Source organism: Crocuta crocuta, unplaced genomic scaffold (assembly GCF_008692635.1).
Source record: "Crocuta crocuta isolate KB4526 unplaced genomic scaffold, BGI_CrCroc_1.0 scaffold167, whole genome shotgun sequence".
In the NCBI taxonomy this organism is placed as follows: domain Eukaryota; kingdom Metazoa; phylum Chordata; class Mammalia; order Carnivora; family Hyaenidae; genus Crocuta; species Crocuta crocuta.
Window position 1 is genome coordinate 6,690,414 of NW_027532406.1, and position 16,090 is coordinate 6,706,503.

Consider the following 16,090-nt stretch of genomic DNA (forward strand, 5'->3'; position numbering starts at 1 on the left):
GATAAAAACTTCTGTAAGTGGGATGCCTGGCTAGCTCAGTCAGTAGAGCACTCAACTCTTGATCTTGGGGTTGTGAGTCCAAGCCCCATGTAGGGTATAGAGATTGCTTAAAAATAAAATCTTAAGGGGCTCCTGGGTGGCTCAGTCGGTTAAGCGTCTGACTTTGGCTCAGGTCATGATCTCACAGTTCGTGGGTTCATGCCCCGCATCGGGTTCTGTGCTGACAGCTCAGAGCCTGGAGCCTGTTTCAGATTCTGTGTGTGTGTCTCTCTCTCTGCCCCTCCTCTACTCGTGCTTTGTCTCTCTCTGTCTCAAAAATAAATAAAACAAAAAAAATATTAAAAATAATAAATAAAATCTTAAAAAAAAAACAAAAAACCTCCATAAGTACGACAAATAAAAAAGATATATTCACCTTTAGAGTAAATATTGTTCTAAACTGCCCAATAATGGGGGCGCCTGGGTGGCTTAGTCAGTTAAGAGTCTGACTTCAGCTCAGGTCATGATTTTATGGTCTGTGCTGACAGCTCAGAGCCTGGATCCTGCTTCTGATTCTGTGTCTCCCTCTCTTTCTCTGCCCCTCCCCCACTCACGCTCTATCTCTTCTCTCAAAAACAAACATTAAAAAAATTTTTTTAAATAAATACAATAAACTGCTCAATAATGAAAATCAAATCAAGGTTTTAAATACTTACTCCAATAATTTTTTTGAGGGAACAAGAAACACATACAGATTGCCTACTTTCAATACAGAGACATTAAAACCAGTGATTCTATTGTTTATTGCCTTGGCCAAGTCACCCAATCTCTTGTGCTTCTGTTTCCTCATTATATAAAATTACCTCATAATATCGTTATGAGGATTCAATGAGTTAATACATGTACATCACCTACGATGCCATCTTAAGCCTTCTAAAAAGAGCAGATCTACTTAACCTCTGCTTCATTCCACTTCTGTGAGGGTAGTCCCATTCTGCAAGACCGGCTTTGCTTTAACGTGAGTTCACTGAACTCTAAATAGCGAAAATGTCTTCCATCTTTTAAAATGTGACTGTACATTCTGGATGTAAATGCTAAAAGTATCACAATTAGGGTTCCTAGAATTCACAGAAAGTAAAAATGACTAAGGAAGTAAGGCCCAAGGCAAACACAATAGATAAGCAATTCTTCCAAGATCTCCTCAATAACTATGAGGGCTCTTTAATATGCTTACTCTTTTTTGATGAAGGGAATTAATGTATTGTTTTCTGTACATATTTCATTGTTAGGACCACCACATGTCATATATAACCCTAAGTCAAAGCACTCTCAGGAACTGTGAGATCAAGACCTGAGCCGAAATCAAGTTGGATGCTTAACCAGCTGAGGCACCCAGGCACCCCAGGGAGCTTACATTCTAGTACTGAAGATGGATGATAAACAAGATAAATCAGTAAAATGAACCATATGTTAGATAATGTTAAGTGTGAGGCAGAAAATAAAGTAGAAAAGGAGGACAGGAAGTGTTGGAGGGATGGTTTGTAGCATTAATGGAGTGGCCAGTGAGTCCTCACTGGATGGGAGACACAAGTCACGAGCTGAAGGGAATGAGGGAGTGAGCCAGGTAGATACCAGGGGGAAGAGCAGTCTCAGCAGAGGAAACAGTTCAGTGCAAAGACCCTGAGTCAGAAGCTTGTCTGGTGTGTTTCAGGAACAGCAAGAAGGCCAATGTAGCTAGAGCACAATGAGACAGGAGACAAGAGTAGAAGATAAAATTAGAGAAGTAATGGTAGCCAAATCAGATAATGTGCTTGAAGTCTTCATAAGGTCTTTGGGGTCTACTCTGAATAAGATGGGAAAGCCATTAGCAGACTCTGAGGGAAGCAGCGATGTGATGAGATCTCCCTTTGAACAGGCTGCAAACAGACTGAAGGAGGCATGACAGCAAGAAGGCCAGTTAGGAGACTAGAGCAATAATCTTAGCAAGACAGGGTGGTGGTTTGGACCAGGTAATAGCAGTGGTCTGATTCTAGATAAAATTTAAAAGTGAAGCTAGGGCGCCTGGGTGGCTCAGTAGGTTAAGCATCTGGCTCTTGATTTCAGCTCAGGTCATGATCTCACAGTTTGGGAGATCGAGCCCTGTGTCAGGCTGGGTGCTGACAGCACAGATCCTGCTTGGGATTCTATCTCTCTGTGCCTCCTGCCATGCGTTCTTGAGAGAGAGAGAGAGGGAGGGAGAGAGAGAGAGAGAGAGAGAGAGACTGTATATATATATGTATATATATATGCATCAAATTAAATAAACTTAAAAAAATGGAATGAATGAAGATGGAAAGAGATGTTCAAACACTACACTCTGGGTACTCCAGTGTTGAGGCTGAGAAGAAAAAGAGGTGGAAGCTAGGTAAAAGAAGTGCTTCAAGGAAGAGAGACTAATTAACTGTGCCAAATGCTAGATTGATCAACTATGTCAAGTGCCACTGATAGGTGGAATAAGACGAGGACTAAAAATTGACCACTAATGTTAGAAAAATAAAGCACTGAACTTGGTAAGACATTGATTGTTTTTTTTCTTTTTAAGATTTTTTTTCAGACAACACAAACACATTTATTTCAAATTTCTAGAAGGTAAAAAAAAGTACCAGATACCAATGCTTTATGCATGCCCAGGGCCTGCTTATAAATACTCTACTCAATGAAATCTTAACACAAATTCGCATTTGTGAAAAGAACTGTCAAAATCCCCTTCTTGCCATTCAACTCGTCAGATGGTAAAGACCAAAACAGAATGTTCTATCAGTTTTAATTTTTATTTTTTTAATGATTTTTTTAAGTTTATTTATTTTGAAAGAGAGAGAACACGAGCAGGGCAGGGGCAGAGAGAGAGGGAGAGAGGGAATCTCAAGCAGGCTCTGCACCAGCAAGGCAGAGCCTGACACAGGCCTCAAACTCACAAACCATGGCTCGAGCCGAAACCAAGAGTCGGATGCCTAACTGACTAAACCACCCAGGAGCCTCCGTCAGTTGTAATTTTTAAACAGGACTGTCACATTGGGAAAATGAAATAAACACAGTAAAATAAACTATACAAAGGCAAAGCAGAATAACAAAAAATATTTTACTAAAACATAAGATTTACAGAAGTTTCCAGACAAGCCATACAAAATGGTCACAAGCTTTTTCTTGAAGAAAGGATTCTACACTGGACAGCAAAGTCACAATGCTACTAGTGAGAGCTGTGATGTTTGCTTAATGTCCCCATTTAGGTTCAAACCATCAAGCTTGTCCATCTACAGCATCTAAATAAAGTCAGACTCGTCTAGAGAGCATATTCTAAAGGACTGGTTAGCTGCTTTCACCCAATGCAAGTAGATCACTGTAAAAGGGGGAAAGGAGCCCATAAAATTAAAGTAAAACTACCTCTCCCCCTCAAAAATTAAAAATAAAAACACCCACACCCCTGCAGTTAACCCTGACAACCACCTTCAGTCACAGTGCTTTATACTTAAACCATGACAGGGGAAATGAATAAAAGCAGAGAGGGGCCAATGCTTTTAAATGTTTCACAATAATCGAGATTGAACTTCTAGCTTCTATTCATGCTTTACAAAGGCGAATCAAGACAAAACACAGATTTACTAATGTGCATTAAATCACCAAAGGGCTGAAGATGTCTGGGCTTTTATTCTGTAATGTTCCTAAGACTGTACATTAAATGCAAACAAAAAAGGAAGAGGTCTTGGCAGAAGAGAAGTGATGCACACTTGATGATCAGATCGATTTTAAATATTATTCATGGCACACAGCCTAGTCTGCTCTAGCTGTTCTACGGCTTAGGCTTCACTGGTCTCTCACTGCTCTGCTACACCATTTGCTAATGAATCATCTGGACTGGGAGCACTTAACAACGCCTGGATCAACAGCAGGACTGTGCAGGTCTGCAGTGCTGGGGGCCACTTGTCTTTCAAAATATCTAAACACATTCTTCCAATTTGTCTACATTAGGATAATTTTTGGCCATGAAACATACTTTAGGGGCTGCCAACAGGTGTTCTTCTGGAAGGAATAGTTCAAGTTTAAAAGTTCCTCCCTCAGACTCTTGAATGCTGACAAAAACTGAGGACTGATGGATGTGGGGGGAGGGGGGATGGGCATGGAGGAGGACACTTGTGGGGATGAGCACTGAGTGTTATGTGGAAACTAATTTGACAATAAACTATTAAAAAAAAAAAAAAGTTCCTCCCTCAGAAGGAAAACCCTGGGGGGCAGCAATGACCACATGAAAATAACGGGCACTGCTGTCATCTGGTTCTGCTTTAATGCCGGGAGCTGATTCCACCAGCAAACACTGGGTTCCACTGATAATCCTGTGGGGCAGCCTGACCATCTTGTCAGATCCCAAGTTTGGCCTCTGGTCTTGACTCTGGCTCTGCTCGCCTCAAACATGAGTGCTAAGAGTTTATTTTTAAGTAATCTTACCACTCAATGTAGGGCTCGAACACACAGCCCCGAGATCAAGAGTCACATGCTCTACTGACTGAGCCAGGCACCCCAAAAAGACATTGATCCTTAATTCTGAATGTGAGAAACCTCAAAATATCTGGTTATTTACAGGACTGCTACACATACTCCCAAAACAAATATAACTAAAAACCATTTTAATTTTGTCTTCTGCCAATATTCGGGGGTACCTGGGAGACTCTGTCAGTTGAGTGTCCAACTCTTGATATCAGCTCAGGTGATGATCCCAGGGTTGTGGATGGAGCCCCCAAATGGACTCCACATTGAGAATGGAGGTTGCTTAAGACTCTCTATCTTTCCCTCTGCCCCTCACTCTCACTTACGCTTCCATGCTCTCTCTCTCTCAAAAAGAAGACTGGCAACATTTAAAAAAATTAGGCTCTATTTTTTAGAGCAGTTTTAAGTTCATAGAAAAATTAAGCTAATGATACAGATTCCCCATATACTCCCTTGCCTGCATACATGCCAACTTTTAGTAGGTAAATTTTAGTAAGGAATGGATGGAAACACAATGATTTGCCATTTGCAGGGCTGTGACCCTCGACAGTAAAAGTTTTCTGTCTAGGCTCCCTGGAGCCCTAGAAGTCCTTTTGTATTACCGCAGAAGTGAGGGAGGGAGCTCTCGGTAGTGGATTGAGCTAATGGTACTGCTGACCTGCTTACCACAGTGGCTCAAGCGTTTTGTTTTGTTTTGTTTTGTTTTGTTTTGTTTTGTTTTGTTTTACAAACTGCATTTCAAAGGGTTTCACAGGTGGGAAAAAAAAATCACTGGAAACTTTTCTCTGAAGCAGTGGTTATTAAAGTACAGGACCTGGACCAGCAGCACCATCACCTGGCACCTTGCTAAAAATGCAAACTGTCAGCCCCCGACCAAGACCTACTTGAAGAGTCTGGAAGTGAGCATTTTGTTTTTGACAAGCCCTCAGACCCTCCACACTGATGTATGCTGAAACTTGAAAACCAGTGCCACAAAGATTTCAGACACTTTACTTAAGTAGTCATTTGCTTTCCTTTAACCACTGCTATTCTCAGTGGAAATCAAAATAGAATTTTTAGATTATAAATAAAATGAAGCCAATATTAGTATTTTAGCATAACATCAGAATATTTCCTATACAATTATATTTGGCCTAAGACTGCCATTAGACCCTGAGGATTTTTTTTTAATTTACTTTTTCTTAAATAGTCTATTGTCAAGTCGGTTTCCATATAACACCCAGTGCTCATCCCAACAAGTGCCCTCCCCCATGCCCATCACCACCCTTCCCCTCTCCCTCATACCCATCAGTCCTCAGTTTGTTCTCAGCATTCAAGAGTCTCTCTCATCGTTTGCCTCCCTCCCTCTCCCCAACTATTTTTCCCCTTCTTCTCCCTCATGGTCCTCTGTTAGCTTCCTCCTAATCCACCTCTATGTGCAAACATATAGTATCTGTCCTTCTCTGCCTGACTTACTTCGCTCAGCATAACACCCTCAAGATCCATCCATGTTGCTACAAATGGTCAGATTTCATTCTTTCTCATTGCCATGTAGTATTCCATTGTATAAATATACCACATCTTCTTGATCTATTGGTCAGTTGATTTTTAAGAACCCTAAATTCTTTAATATAAAATAATTTCAGCTATTAGGTGACTATATAGCTCTATAGAAAGGTCCTTGAATATACTGCAGAGTCATGTACTAATAGTGTAAGTGAGGAATAAGAGACTTCAACTCTTGACTAGTTTCTATAAAAATCTAAAATTTATATGTCAGGGGCATCTGGGTGGCTCAGTCAATTAAGCGTCCCACTCTTCAGTTTCAGCTCAGGTCATGATCTCATAGTTCATGTGTTTGAGCCCCACATCAGGCTCCGTGCTGCCAGCTTGGGATTCTCTCTCCTCCTCTTTCTGCCTGTCTCCTGCTCACTCTCTATCTCTCTCTTTTATAATAAATAAAAAAACATTTTAAAAATGTCATTAAAAAATATATAAAAATTAAATTTAAAAAATTTCTGATATACAACATACCTCTTTCATATACTGGTTATATAGTGCTTCTGATGATTCTAGGTAAGCCTGTGCAGTTTCAATTTCTTCTCTTTCAGACCACAAGATACCCAGGTTATTCTGGAAAATAAAGAAAAGAGAAATAATGACAACATAAATCTTCCAATTAAAGTAACTTTCATAGTTTCAAAGTCAAGTGCTTACGTATCAAATAATACTGGAGTCAGATTAACAATGAATTAATTACTCATAATAATACTGTCCTTATGTAGTGTGGTAGATGGCCGCTAAGATGAATCCCCAGTGATTCTCCTAACATTCATGCCTTTGTATAATCTCTTCCTCTTAGGTATGGGCTGAATTTAGTGGCTTTCTTTTCACTAAAGTGAATGAAAGTCCATTCCAAGATTAGGTTACAAATCATTATGGTTCTATCTTGGGTGCTCCCTCTTGCTTGTTCTCTCTGAGGGAAGTCAACCACCATGTTGTAAGCCACCCTATGGACAGACTCATGTGGCAAGAACTGAGAAAGGTTAACAGCTAGCAAGGAACTGAGGTCTTTAGACCAACAATCCATGAGGAACTGAAAATGAATCCCACCAACAACCATGTGAGTGAGCTTACAAGTGGATCTTCCCCAAGTTGTGTCTTCAAGTGAAGCCCCAGCAGGCAAATAATCTGATGAGAGACCTTGAGACAGAGGAAACCAGCTAACCCATCCCTAGATTCCTAACATAATAAGTTTGTTGTTTCAAGCTGCTCAATTTGGGGGTAAAATGTAATAGAGACAAAGATGGGCCAGACACATAAATTGCTTCCAAAATATCTATAATCTCCTCCACAGGCCTCTCTAAAAAGGAGTATCCTAACAATTACTGGTTGGTCCAAGCCTGAAGCAAGAGTGATGAGCTCTCAAATCTAACAATTAAAATTATATGGAATGAAAAATCTGAAGATGCTATTATACCTTTCATTATCAGTTAAGTTACATTCCTAATGTTTACCATTTCAAACAACAAAACGCTTATTTATATTTTCTAGAGTTCTTAAAATTATATAGCTTTATAGGGGTGCCTGGGTGGCTCAGTCAGTTAAGCATTTTGTGGTTTGTGGGTTCGAGCCCCACTTTGGGCTCTGGGCTGACAGCTAGCTCAGAGCCTAGAGCCTGCTTCAGATTCTGTGTCTCCCTCTCTCTCTGCCCCTCTCCCACTTGTGTTCACTCATTCTCCCTCTCAAAAATAAATAAACATTAAAAATATTAAAGCAATCTTTATCAAAATAACACAGCATTTTTCACAGAACTAGAACAAACAATTCTAAAATTTGTATGGAACCAGAAAAGACCCCTGATAGCCAAAGCAATCCTGAAAAAGAAAACCAAAGCTGGAGGCATCACAATCCCGAACCTCAAGCTGTATTACAAAGCTGTAATCATGAAGACAGTATGGTACAGGCACAAAAACAGACACTCAGATCAACGGAAAAGAATAGAGAACCCAGAAATGGACCCACAAACGTACGGCCAACTAATCTTTGACAAAGCAGGAAAGACTATCCAATGGAATAAAGACAGTCTCTTCAGCAAATTGTGCTGGGAAAACTTGACAGCAACATGCAGAAAAATGAACCTGGACCACTTTCTTATACCATATTCAAAAATAAACTCAAAATGGATGAAAGACTTAAACACAGGATAGGAAGGCTTCAAAATCCTAGAGGAAAAAGTAGGCAAAACCCTCTTTGACCTCGGCCGCACCAACTTCTTACTCAACACATCTCTGGAGGCAATGGAAACAAAAGCAAAAATGAACTACTGAGGCCTTATCAAAATAAAAAGCTTCGGCACAGTGAAGGAAACAATCAGCAAAACTAAAAGGCAACCGACAGAACTGGAGAAGATATTTGCAAATAATGTTATCAGATAAAGGGTTAGTACCCAAAATCTGTAAAGAACTTATCAAACCAACACCCAAAAACCAAATAATCCAGTGAAGAAATGGGCAGGGCCTCCTGGGTGGCTCAGTTGGTTAAGCGTTTGACTCCAGCTCAGGTCACGATTTTACAGTTTGTGAGTTCTAGCCTTGCATCAGGCTCTGTGCTGACAGCTCAGAGCCTGGAGCCTGGTTCAGATTCTGTGTCTCCCTCTCTCTCTGCCCCTCCCCCGCTCACACTCTCTCAAAAAAAAGGGGGGGGCAAAAGACATGAATAGACATTTTTCCAAAGAAAACATCCAGATGGCCAACACACACATGAAAAAATGCTCAACATCACTCATCACCAGGGAAATACAAATCAAAACCACCTCACACCTGTCAGAATGACTGACGTTAACAACTCAGGCAACAGATGTTGCTGAGGATGCAGAGAAAGATGATCACTCTTGCACTGCTGGTGGGAATGCAAACTGGTGCAGCCACTCTGGAAAACAGTATGAAGTTTCCTCAAAAAATTAAAAATAGAACTACCCTACGACCCAACAATTGCACTACTAGGTATTTATCCAAGGGATACAGGTATGCTGTTTTGAAGGAGCACGTGCACCCCAACGTTTATAGCAGCGCTATCAAAAATAGCTGAAGTATGGAAAGAGCCCAAATGTTCATCAACAGATGGATAAAGAAGATGTGGTATAAATATACAATGGAGTATTAGCTGGACTGGCAATCAAAAAGAATGAAATCTTGCCATATACAACAATGTGGATGGAACTAGAGGGTATTATGCTAAGTGAAATTAGTCAGAGAAAGACAAATATCATATGACTTCATACATTTGAGGACTTTAAGATACAAAACAGATGAACATAAGGGAAGGGAAGCAAAAATAATATAAGAACAGGGAGGAGAACAAAACATAAGAGACTTTTAAATATAGAGAACAGAGGGTTGCTGGAGGGGTTGTGGGAGGAGGGAAGGGCTAAATGGGGGAGGGGCATTAAGGAATCTACTCCTGAAATCATTGTTGCACCATATGCTAACTTGGATGTAAATAAAAAAATAAAAAGAAAGAAAAAATATTTCAATTATATATAGCTTTATAGTTATACCCACTCAATCAAAAATTCCTCATTTACAGTGTTTTGTATTGATCAATTCCTTTTGAACTGATCACTTTCTTTTTTTATATAGAAGTGAAGAAATTTTATCTTTCTTAAATAGTTTGTCAAGTTGGTTTCCATATGACACCCAGTGCTCATCCCAACAAGTGTCCTCCTTCATACCCATCACCCCCCTTCCCNCGTGTAGGAGGGTGCTTGTTTCTCCAAATCCTCCCCAGCATCTATAGTTTCCTGATCTGTTCATTTTTGCCACTCTAACTGGCATGAGGTGGTATCTCAGTGCGGTTTTGATTTGTATTTCCCTGATGATGAGGGATGCTGAGCATCGTTTCATGTGTCTGTTGGCCATCTGGATGTCCTCTTTGGAGAAGTGTCTGTTCATGTCTTCTGCCCATTTCTTCACTGGATTATTTGTTTTNTGAATGGGATCAGTTTCTTGATTTTCTGTTGCTTCATTATTCATGTATAAAAATGCAACCGATTTCTGTATGTTGATTTTGTACCCTGCAACTTTGCTGAATTCATGGATCATGAACTGACCATTTTGACTTCCATAGCACCAACTTCTTTCTGGAATCATGAAAGTGCTAAGGAAAAACTGATTAGTTACAAGGTTATAGCCTATTTTTTCTCTTCAGTAGGCTTCACGCCCAGTGCAGAGCCCAACGTGGGGCTTGAACTCACAACCCTAAGATCGAGCCCTGAGCTGAGATCTAGAGTTTTATGCTTAACTGAGCCACCCAGGCACCCTGATACAAGGTTATATGTTAAATAACACTGTCAAAACTAAGCCAGTTTGTCCCCTGCTACATGACTATAGTATCAGGCTCTGTACAGGGCAATTAGGCCTGTCTAGATAGTCAGAACTCAAGACTGGATGCCTAGCTCTCCTTTAGACAAACTATACTGTCTCTACCTTGGGGCTTCAGGTACAAGGAATACTTCTTTTTTTTTTTTANTGGCTATTGCTGAGAGTGCTGCTATGAACATTGGGGTACATGTGCTCCTATGCCTCAGCATTACTTCTACCACCTTTGGTTACTACCCTAGGAAAGGGAACAATATAAAGAATCAGGTTTTTTGTTTTTTGTAAATAAAATGTTTTGATTTGTAAATAAAATTAATGTAGATTCTTAACCTGGGCCCATGGACCCATCCATGAAGAAAAATTCAGAATCTAGAACAACTCTATCTTTCTGTGCAAAAGAAAGAAAGAAAAATTCAGAGTCTATGAACATGGATGGCAAAACATTACAAATTTATTTTCACTATGTCGTACTAAACTTTAGCATTTATTTTAATTATGAAAGCAAGAAACAAAATGCAACAGTATTATAGTACCTGACATTTTGTGACCTACAGAATTGAAAAATTTTCATATGCAGATAGTTCAAAGATATCATCTACATTCTCTACTACTTTAAAATTACGGAAGTTATTGGGGTGCCTGGGTGGCTCAGTTGGTTAAGCATCTGACTTCAGGTCGTGATCTCACGGTTCGTGGGTTCAAGCCCCGCATCGGGTCCTGTGCTGACAGCTCACAGCCTGAAGCTGGTTTCAGATTCTGTGTCTCCCTCTCTCTCTCTGCCCCTCCCCTGCTCATGCTCTGTCTTTCTCTGTCTCAGAAATAAACAAAAAAAATTTTTTTAATAAATAAAATTGTGGAGGTTATCAAATATCTCATTAGATATTGCTATTTAATGTGGTAATAAAGAAACATATTATTATATGAAGCGTTTTAAAAATATTTCAATAAACTTCTATATTATTGGTTTCTTTTATAACTGTTTACAGTTTACATTATACATTTAAAATCATAATTCCGTTTTATGAAACACTGGCTTCACCAGACTGCAAAAGGGGCACATGGCACAAAAAAATGTTTAAAAACCCTACAGTTTAAAGGTGACTTGATCATTACTCTGGAATACAGCAGACCTCTGGTCTTCTGGCTTCATATAATGTATGTATTCTATAATTCTTTTAGGTGAAGTGATCAGTCCTTAGTATCTAAGACTGTAGGTCACAGGGAAAATGTACTGAAATTAGACAGTTCTCTCCTCTTTATTACTTACAAAGTCCTTTGCAGGATGCTGGAGACATCTGAAGGGCTCTGGCACACTACTAATTTACTGATTATTCTGCTCACCCTGGCTCAGGAAATATAATCCTCCTTAGTATTCATTTCCTGATCGTAGAAATGGATCAACAAATCACCTTGTCTCACTCTCTACTTCAACTTATTTTTCCTGACAACAGTCCTTGAGAAACTCCATTTAGTCATGACACCACTAAGCCTAACCCCAGCATACTATATCTCGCCTAGACATTAAATTTCACCTAGAGATTGACTAGCACCAAGAACTAGTTGGCCACATTTGCTCTATTTTAATGGAATGGTCATGTATTTGGTCTGTTAGATCCATGGTAGGCTGTGCCACATGGAAGGCTGGTGTGTGATAAAGAGAACCCTAGAGTGTGTCTAGAAATGACTTAAGGTCTTTCTTTTGAACTATAACCTGCTTGAGATCTTGAAGGTAAGGACCATGCAACAGATCTAAAATTGATTTGATTTTTCAAAATTAATAGTGTTGGTGTTTTGCAGTTTTTCACTTCTTTTTATTGAGATATAACTGACACATGTTAGCAGGTTTTTTTTAATGTTGACGCCACAGAAATAACTACTATTGATATTCTACATAAATGATGTTTAAATATAATATAAATCCTAAAATACACCAGCAGAAACTAGTATATCATTCAGAGCATCATCACGTTCTTGCCCTCAGGATACCAGACTAGGTAGGAAAATATTAAATACAAAATAAAAACAGCTAAAAAGGTATTACTGTTATATTCTACCAAACATGTAAGGAAGAAATAATACCAACTCTACACAACTCCTTCCAGAAGGCAGAGGAAAAAACACTTTCCATCTCATATTCAGCCAAAGACATAACAAGAAAACCACAGCCTGATATCCCTCATGAACACTGATACAAAAAAATGTTTAAATTTCAGCAAATTGAGTCCAGCAATATACAGAAAGGGTAATACTTCACCCAAGTTTTACTTGGTAAAAACTCCAAGTAAAGTTTATCACGGGAAGAAAAGTTTGGTTTAACACTGGAAAATCAGTCAAGGTTATTCACCATTTAATTAATGGACAAAGAAAAGAAAAAAAAAAAAACATGAATGTCTCAGACACAGCAATGAAATAATGATGCTGAGTGAAAGAAGTTAGACCAAAAGAAGAGTGTATAGTACGTGATTCCATTATGAAATTCTAGAAAATATGGGGAAAGGGCCAAGGAGAAAGGAGAGAGAGAGAATAAAGGAGGGAGAGAGTGATCACACAGGAGCACAGGAAACCTGTAGTGGTGGTGGATATGGTCAATACACTAATTGCGGCAATTCTTTCACGGGTATATACATATGTCAAAAATCATCAAATTGTACACTTTAGATATGTAGTTATACCTCAATAAAGCTACACACACACACAACATGTTCTTTATACATATATATCCTGGGAGTGGGGGAGAATAATCTACTGATTCGTTAGGCAATTTTACCAAAGTGAAGTAGTTAAATTTCACTCAAGATGAGGAGTACCTGACTGGCTTAGTGGGAAGAGTATGCAACTCTTTTTTTTTTTTTTTTTTAATATTTTTATTTATTTCTAGGAGAGAGAGAGAGACAGCGTGAGCAGGGGAGGGTCAGAGAGAGAGGGAGTCACAGACTGAAACAGGCTCCCGGCTCTGAGCTGGCAGTCAGCACAGAGCCCGACGCGGGGCTCGAACCCACGAACCGCGAGATCATGACCTAAGCGAAAGTCGGACGCTTAACCGACTAAGCCACCCAGGTGCCCCAAGAGTATGCAACTCTTGATCTTAGGGTCATGAATTCAAGCCCCACACTGGGTGTGGAGTTTACTTAAAAAAAGATGTCTTTTAATTAAAAAAAAAAACAACAGATGATAATACAAGTATATATTGCTGATAGCAAGAATTGGAAAGACACCTGGGTGGCTCAGTCAGTTGAGTGTTGGAATTTTGGTTTTGGCACATATCTTGATCTCATGGTTTGTGGGTTTGAGTGCAGAGCCTGGTTGAGATTCTCTCTCTCCCTCCCTCTGCTCCCCCCGACCCCCCGCTCATGCTCTCTCTGTCTCTCTCTCAAATTAAATAAACTTAAAAAAAATTTTTTTTAAACTGGAAGGAAAACTGGAGAAAAGTCATTCTTAAAAGCATCAGAACTCAGGGAAGACAGAAAGAGACAGTCTCTTGATAATCTAATGTGCATCCACGTTTTGTATTACTACAGTTTTCCAGGAAGTAAATATCAGGTTGAGACAAAGCAGTCAGAATATCATAAAGTCCCATGAGCTGTTACTTTCAAACTTTTTCCTACACACACATATAGTCTTTTACAAAATGGAATCATTCTACCTAATTCCAAACATGCCTTTGGTCTTTCTTCTCTCTCTTAATATTGATGTTTTTGGTTAACAAAGATAAATCATTATTTTTTTAAGATTTATTTTGAGATAGAAAGAGGAGAGCATGCACAAGCAGGGAAGGGGAAAAGAGAGAGGGAGAGAGAGAATCCCAAGTGGGGCTTGATCCCATGAACCATAACCATGACCTGAGCTGAGATCAAGATCTGACACTTAACCAACTGAGCCACCCAGGTGCCCCTATAAATCATTATTTTTAATGGCTGCCCACTGTCCTGGATGGATGTATCCATATTTACTTAACCATGTATCTACTGACTGATATTTATTTCATTCATTTTTTTTTTAATGTTTTATTTATTTCTGAGAAAGAGGCAGGCAGCGTGAGCAGGGGAGGGTCAGAGAGAGAGGGAGACAGAATCGGAAGCAGGCTCCAGGCTCTGAGCTAGCTGTCAGCAGAGAGCCCGATGCGGGGCTCGAACCCACGAACCGTGAGATCATGACCTGAGCCGAAGTCGGACACTTAACCGACTGAGCCACCCAGGCGCCCCTTCATTCATTTTTTTAAACTGACAACAGTTTCTTTTTAATTTACAATGCTATGATGAATATCCACGGTGACGCACCTCTGCGTACCTGTCCCAATATTATTTTAGGATATTGGTATGGAATTTTTAAGTTAAAGTCTTGACTCCAGAATGTGTAGAACTACTCATCTCCAGAAAAGCTCTGTGAATTTGTGTGTCACTAACAGTATTGCTAATGGATAGTATCTGTTTCCTCATAGTCTCTCTAATAAGTATAAGTGGTACCTTTAAAGTACCTGCAATCTGATAAACTCTGCAATCTGATACAATTTTTCTATTTTATTCTTTCAGTTTACTTACTATTAGTGAGATCAAATCTCTCATCATGTATAGCATATATTAGATATAATAAAATTCCAGTGTGGTAATGCCACTGGAATAAACAGATCAGCTGGACAGTAGAGTTCAGAAACATATTAGCACAAATAGAATGTAATTAAATTATTGTTACTGTATAGTTTTAGTACCTGATGGGGTAGTTTTAGTGCATTATTTTTCTTTTTATATTTTTATGTTCACTCTTCTTTGTTCTTTCAGATAAACATATTCATTTTGTCAAGCTCTAGGACAAAAACTATTGTGATTTTGGCAGAAACTACATCAAACCTACAGAATGACTATTATGTTTAGCCATTATGTTTATACCAAGGCAATGACTTGGTATATCTCTCCTTTTAGAATTATCAGTTCTATTACCTGATAATATGCAATTTCTAAAAATAATATTTTTAACCACTGTTGCTGATATACAGGAATACTATTGACATTATAAATTTACTTTATATCTTCCCACTTTATTGAACTGATCATTCTAATAGTTTTTCAGTCGATGACTTTAGTTTTTAGGTACACAAGGATCCCATATGCCAATGGTTACTTTGGTAAATTATTTATTCTAAAATTAATAACTCTTATGGCTTCTATATTTATTGCAATGATCAGAACTTCTAATCAAGGTTTTGTTCCTGATTTAAGTAAGAATTCCTAAAATAATTCACCCTTCAGAAAAGGTTGGCTGTTTGAAATACTGTATTTTATTGAATGTGAGATGTTGCATATATAAGACACAATTATTTTATCTATCAAAAAAAACCACTGCCAAGTAAATTATGACACAGCTATAAGATGCATCCTGATTTTAGACATACTAAGATATGAAGCGGTGTGTGTATTAAAATCAAAATACAGCTGGAGCACCTGAGTGGCTCAGTCAGTTAAACGACATACTCTATTTCAGCTCAGGTCATGATCTCATGGTTCATGATATTGAGACCCACTTCTGGCTCTGTGTTGATAGCACAGTCTGCTTGGGATTCTCTCTCTCCCTCTCTCTCTGCCCCTTCCTTGCTTGCACTCACTCTCTCAAAATAAATAAACATTAAAAAAATAGAATCAAAATACAGTAAAGACTGGACATTCTGTATTACATTTAGAGAGGTTTCTAATTCTATTCTTGCTATGTTGAAATTATTCAGTGTTTATTAAGATCTTAGGCAG

The 16,090-nt window shown here is 38.9% G+C and overlaps 1 protein-coding gene and 1 pseudogene across 1 annotated transcript in view; both read right to left on the bottom strand.

Annotated features, from left to right (window-relative positions):
* Positions 1-16,090, bottom strand: part of KIFBP (kinesin family binding protein) — a 34,034-nt gene that overhangs the window by 16,459 nt on the left and 1,485 nt on the right. Inside the window, exon 2 of the mRNA XM_077778673.1 lies at positions 6,511-6,609. Within this exon, the coding sequence (XP_077634799.1) occupies positions 6,511-6,609 (99 nt within the window). The remainder of the gene's footprint in view (positions 1-6,510; positions 6,610-16,090) is intronic.
* LOC144243567 (ubiquitin-conjugating enzyme E2 N-like) lies at positions 3,762-4,366 on the bottom strand (annotated as a pseudogene).